General features: G+C 49.4%; 1 protein-coding gene across 1 annotated transcript; it reads left to right on the forward strand.

Moving 5' to 3' along the window:
* The first annotated feature begins 1,350 nt into the window (after positions 1 to 1,350).
* Positions 1,351 to 6,039, forward strand: LOC133133300 (uncharacterized). Its single transcript, XM_061249408.1, has 10 exons — positions 1,351 to 1,862; positions 2,061 to 2,657; positions 2,771 to 2,851; positions 3,012 to 3,143; positions 3,561 to 3,684; positions 3,855 to 4,000; positions 4,272 to 4,371; positions 4,514 to 4,593; positions 5,670 to 5,724; positions 5,846 to 6,039. Exons 1-9 carry the CDS (start codon positions 1,351 to 1,353, stop codon positions 5,716 to 5,718), a joined length of 1,821 nt encoding a protein of 606 aa, XP_061105392.1. The 3' UTR covers positions 5,719 to 5,724; positions 5,846 to 6,039.
* The last annotated feature ends 200 nt before the right edge of the window (positions 6,040 to 6,239 follow it).

Raw genomic sequence — 6,239 nt, forward strand, 5'->3', positions numbered from 1 at the left:
GTTCCCACCATCAGCTCTGCAAACAAGCCAGACACCATCATCAGCCGCTCAGAGGAGTCAGACACCATCATCGGCTCCTCAGAGGAGCCATACACCTCCATTGGCTGCTCAGAGGAGCTAGATACTGTCATCGGCTGCTCAGACAAGCCAGACACCGTCATCGGCTCCTCAGAGGAGCCAGACACCATCATTGGCTGCTCAGAAGAGCAAGACACCATCATCAGCTACTCAGAGGAGCCATATACTACCATCAGCTGCTCAGAGGAGCCAGACACCATCATCGGCTGCTCAGAGGAGCCAGACACCATCATCAGCTGCGCAGACAAGCCAGATCCCATCATCAGCTGCTTAGAGGATCCAGACACCATCATCGGCTGCTCAGACAAGCCAGTTCCCACCATCAGCTGTGCAAACAAGCCAGATCCCATCATCAGCTGCTTAGAGGATCCAGACACCATCATCGGCTGCTCAGACAAGCCAGTTCCCACCATCAGCTGTGTAAACAAGCCAGACACCATCATCGGCTGCGCAGACAAGCCAGTTCCCACCATCAGCTCTGCAAACAAGCCAGACACCATCATCAGCCGCTCAGAGGAGTCAGACACCATCATCGGCTCCTCAGAGGAGCCAGACACCTCCATCGGCTGCTCAGAGGAGCCAGACACCATCATCGGCTCCTCAGAGGAGCCAGACACCTCCATCGGCTGCTCAGAGGAGCTAGATACTGTCATCGGCTGCTCAGAGCAGCTGGATACCATCATCAGCTGCTCAGAGGAGCCAGACACCATCATCGGCTGCTCAGAGGAGCTAGACACCATCATCGGCTGCGCAGACAAGCCAGGTCCCACCAACAGCTGTGTAAACAAGTCAGACACCATCATCAGCCGCTCAGAGGAGTCAGACACCATCATCGGCTCCTCAGAGGAGCCAGACACCTCCATCGGCTGCTCAGAGGAGCTAGATACTGTCATCGGCTGCTCAGAGCAGCTAGATACCATCATCAGCTGCTCAGAGGAGCCAGACACCACCATCAGCTGCTCAGAGGAGCCAGACACCATCATCGGCTGCTCAGAGGAGCCAGACCCCATCATCGGCTGCGCAGACAAGCCAGTTCCCACCAACAGCTGTGTAAACAAATCAGATACCATCATCGGCTGCTCAGAGGAGCCATATACTACCATCTGCTGCTCAGAGGAGCCAGACACCATCATCGGCTGCTCAGAGGAGCCATGTATTACCATCAGCTGCTCAGAGGAGTCACACACCATCATCGGCTCCTCAGAAGAGCAAGATACCATCATCTGCTGCCCAGAGGATGTAGATACCATCATCGACTGTGTAGAAGAGCAAATGAAAGACCAAAAGAAGAAAAAGAAGAAGAAATGGTCTGTTAAGAAAGGAAAGAAGGGGACAAAGGTAACGCCAGTGTCCCTCACTATCCTCTGTTCAGAAGAGCCAGTCTCGACCATCAGCCACTCCGAGCAGGCATCGGCTCATGACATCGGCCGCCCAGAGCAGGCATCGGCCCTGAACATCGGGTGCCCAGAGCAGACATCGGCCCTGAACATCGCCCGCCCAGGGCAGAAATTGGCCCTGAACATCGGCCACCCAGAGCAGGCATCGGCCCTAAACATCGCCCACCAAGTCCAGGCATTGGCCCTGAATATCGGCCTCACAGAGGAGCCAGCTCTTCCTATTGGCTGCTTGGAGAGGTCTGCTCTGGCCATTGGCTGCTCAGAAGAGCAAGACCCCATCATCGGCTGCCCAAAGAAGCTAGACACCGCCATCGGCTGCTCAGAGGAGCCAGACACCATCATTGGCTGCTCAGAAGAGCAAGACACCATCATTGGCTGCTCAGAGCAGTTAGATACCATCATCAGCTGCTCAGAGGAGGCAGACACCACCATCAGCTGCTCAGAGGAGCCAGACACCATCATTGGCTGCTCAGAGGAGCTAGATACTATCATCAGCTGCTCAGAGGAGCTAGACACCACCATCGGCTGCTCAGAGGAGCCAGACACCATCATCGGCTGCGCAGACAAGCCAGTTCCCACCAACAGCTGTGTAAACAAATCAGATACCATCATCGGCTGCTCAGAGGAGCCATATACTACCATCAGCTGCTCAGAGGAGTCAGACACCATCATCGGCTCCTCAGAAGAGCAAGATACCATCATCTGCTGCTCAGAGGAGCTAGATACCATCATCGACTGTGTAGAAAAGCAAATGAAAGACCAAAAGAAGAAAAAGAAGAAGAAATGGTCTTTTAAGAAAGGAAAGAAGGGGACAAAGGTAACCCCAGTGTCCCTCACTATCCTCTTTTCAGAAGAGCCAGTCTCGACCATCAGCCACTCAGAGCAGGTATCGACCCTGAACATCGGCCGCCAAGAGCAGGCATCGGCCCTGAACATCGGGCGCCCTGAGCAGACATCGGCCCTGAATATCGGCCACCCAGAGCAGACATTGGCCCTGAACATCGGCCGCCCAGAGCAGAAATCAGCCCTTAACATCGGCCACCCAGAGCAGGCATCAGCCCTAAACATTGGCCGCCAAGACCAGGCATCGGCCCTGAATATCGGCCTCGCAAAGGAACCAGCTCTTCCTATTGGCTGCTTGGAGAGGTCTGCTCTGGCCATTGACTGCTCAGAACAACAAAGGTAGTTTCTTTACTTCATTTAATTTAATTTAATTTGGCATGTTTGCGGTTTGGATGCTCAATTTCTCTGAATAAATTAACCATGTTTTTCCTTTACTTGTTTCCATTCCACAGGAGGCTGGAATTCCAAAGCTGTTGGAAGGTTGAGGAGGAACATGTCATACAGAGGACCACGATCAATCATACTGTCCTTGGGTAAGAGTAACAGTTCATTCAGGCTGTATAATGGGAAGTTCTTGAATGCTGCTTCAAATTGAAGATTTAGAATCAAGCCAATTTACTGGGCATGAATGACCCGTTACTATCTGACTTCCATGCAGTAACGAGTAGGGATGTGTTCATATCTCTGCCACAGGTTCTCGAACCTAGGGAATACGTGCTACATGAACGCCACTGTCCAGAGTCTATTCAGCCTCACCATCTTCACCCATGACATCAGGGACAAGGAAGGCTGCTGGAGGTCAAATTTGCCCACAAGTTTACTGAAGTATGTATATTATCTATTGTTATTGGCATCTGTTGATATTAGTCCTGTTATAGAGATCACTTATGGCTGTATTTTTTTTTTGTCATGGCTGGCGATCAATGGCAGAAAAGGAAGGAATTGTGGATTTTATGGGAAGTTGTGAAGCTGTGTTTATTGAAAAGCTTGCAAATGAAAGCAGAAAACGGTTCTTGTGTCCCTATATGTTTTGTTTTACTCATGAGCCCATTTCTTCCATTAAAGAAGGATATTGCTACAACTGCAATGTGAACTGTTTTACTCATAGGTCTAATTTATGGGTTCCCAGACCTGGTCCTCGGGCCCCAGTGTATTTGCTTGCTGGGTTTCGTCCCAGCCATAATTACTCAAATCTCATGTGACGTCTTTCTGACTGCCTGCTGCTTCTGTTGCCCCCTGCAGGTGTCTCACAGATCTGCACTCAGCCAGGGCCAGCCCCAGCCATCAGAGAAAGATCAGCCTGCTGAAGACCCTGAAACAGACCATCACTGCGAACTTCAGCGACTTCTGTGGGGATGAGCAGCAGGTGAGACACATAAGGCACACATACATACACACAAATGCCTATCTTCTTGGATAGACTGAGGGTGTAGTGCTGTAAGTAGCAAATCATATTAGATGCATAATGTAGCATAGATAATTGCTCTAAAGGCTAACACCTTGAAGCCAAACACCTTCTTTTTCCCCCACCTGTAGGATGCTCATGAGTTCCTCAGTGTTCTCCTGTCCCAGCTTAAAGACGAGGGGCTTTCCACGAGGACAAGGGTGGGGCTGCACCCTGACGCAAGTACCATTGTGGAAAACTTTGAGTTTGAGCTCCTGTCCACCAGGACGTGCCTCAGGTGAGCCTCCTGTGTGCAGTTTCTCCCACGCACACAGTTAAACTGAACAGCCATCTCCATTTTGGCTCGGTTTGGAGATTTCCAACGAACACTATACAACTGACGGGTGGACCCAAAGCAAAGATGCATAAAACGGTGGCTGACGAGTTCCATTTGAATTTGGCCAATTTGTGAAAGTCATCAAATAAAAACAGCAGGATTCATGAGTAAAATTTATTTCCATCCTCAGCCCTGCCTGTGAGTGTTAATTTTGGTGGTTCCTTCTCCATAGGTGTGGGGAGATGGTGTGTCGAACGGAGCCTTCCAACTGTCTGTCCGTGGATTTAGTCCATCAGGGCTCCATAGAAGATAGTTTGGCACTCTACTTCAAGGTAAGTATCCACCTGGGAGACTTGAAATTAAGTGTTGAATGTGTTGCTATGCTTTGTGGTGTGCGAGGTCTGTCTTGAGTGTCTTACTGTGCTTAGTGGTCTGTGAGCTCTGTGTTGAGTGTGCTACTCTGCTTTGTTGCAGGGCTTTGAGGTAGAGTGTAAGTGCCAGGGGTGCTCTGGGCAGTTGGCCTCAGTGGATCAGAGGTTCCAGTCACTGCCTCGGTAAGTGCAGGCAGCCTGCCCCCCTCCCTTTCAATCTTTCCCTCTTTCATATTGCATATCTGGCCTGGCTAAATTACTAACTTACCTTGACAAATGAAGCATTCCTCTGTGCGTCTGTGCAGCGTGCTGGTCGTGCAGCTGAAACGCTTCAGTATGAACCACCGAGGAAGCCTGGTGAAGCTGCACGACCGGCTCCGCATCTCCCCGCTGCTCAGCCTGCGGGCACACAGCCGGGCCAATGTTAGATTGCCAGGGATGCCCAAGCCTCACCTGACCCATGGGGATTGCTTTGAGACCTCCTCCCAACCAGAGGGTGCTGTTCTCGGTAATTTATGCATGAGACAGGACCAGACTGTCAGTCTCCAGTCCTGGGGTGCCAGGGTCTCCTGGTTTTTGGTGTGTTTCTGCACTTAAGCCCTTACTTAGTTATTGTTCTGCCAAAAAGGTCCACACACCTTGGTACCCTGGTCTATATTGGATGCTAGTAAAGAGGAAACCACAGAAATCTGCTGGCACAGTAACCCTGCAGAACCCGTAACTCAGCGTCAATAATCCAGTGCTGAGGCATAAGTGTGTATAGTCTGTGGTAGTGAAGATGAGGCAAGAGGTCTGATGGTGTTTTTGGATTTGTTTGGTTTCCCCTGAAGCTGAAAAGAAGAGATCGGCGGAGGGAAGTACACCCAGCATGATAGAGCAGGACAGCTATGCTATGGTGAGGAGAGAGAGGGAGAGATGAACAGGAGAATGAGGAGGTCTAGTGAATGAGTAGAACAGTAGTATTAAGTCTGCTCCTTCCTGGGACTGCCCCACTACTTCTTCTTAATAATCAGTCATCAACAGGGATCTGAAACTGCCATCCTGCAGTGTTTGGGTGACCTGCTGGTCTTTACTGTATGCCACATATTGCTTAAGGAATCTGAACACATTGTTTTCCAAAGCCTAAATCAGCCTAAGCAATATTGTTAGCTCTGAGGCATAATAATGGTGGTCTGGGATTGGGTGAAATGGGGTGGGGGGGGGTTAGGGTTTGGGTGTGTACCTCTTCTGACGCCAGATCTCTACCTTCTCTCTCCTAGAATGAGTATAGAATCACCAGCGTGCTCTCCCACATTGGATCGAATATGAGACACGGTGAGAAACCGAATATGAGATACACTGGCCCTATATCCTCAATCTGATCCAGAAATTATCAGTATATTAATTATCCCCTATTAAAGGCACATTGAGCAGAAAAATCTGTGTATTTCTGCAGGCCATTACATCAGTGACAGCAGCGACTGCAATGGACGCTGGCTGTCATTCGATGACGAGCGAGTGACCCCGACGGACCAGAAGTCTGTGCTGAAGCGGAGGTCAAACTCAGCCTACATGCTGTTTTATGAAATGGTTAAAATTCAGCAGATTACAAAATAGAAAAGGCAACTTGGGGCAGTCTGTCTTGCATTAAACAGCTCAATGTAATTCTAGCTTTTGTGGTCAATTATCATTTATATCAATTTTGAGTTATCCTTGAAAATATTTTTATCTGTGGGTCCATTATGTCTGTGAGTGTCTGTTTTGTATGTTTTTGTTTCTTTATGAGATTCACCATTAGTATTCGCTGTATGTCTTTTTGTCTTTTTTCTTTGTATATAATAACATAAATA

Source organism: Conger conger, chromosome 7 (genome assembly GCF_963514075.1).
Source record: "Conger conger chromosome 7, fConCon1.1, whole genome shotgun sequence".
Lineage (NCBI taxonomy): Eukaryota > Metazoa > Chordata > Actinopteri > Anguilliformes > Congridae > Conger > Conger conger.

Bases quoted from the DNA above. Each gene is read 5' to 3' on its own strand.
- LOC133133300 (XM_061249408.1), top strand. From the start codon at position 1,351: ATGAAAGACCAAAAGAAGAAAAAGAAGAAGAAATGGTCTGTTAAGAAA. The intron at 2,852-3,011 runs GTAAGAGTAACA...TCTCTGCCACAG, and splicing joins ATCAATCATACTGTCCTTGG to GTTCTCGAACCTAGGGAATA. The intron at 3,685-3,854 runs GTGAGACACATA...CCCCACCTGTAG, and splicing joins TCTGTGGGGATGAGCAGCAG to GATGCTCATGAGTTCCTCAG.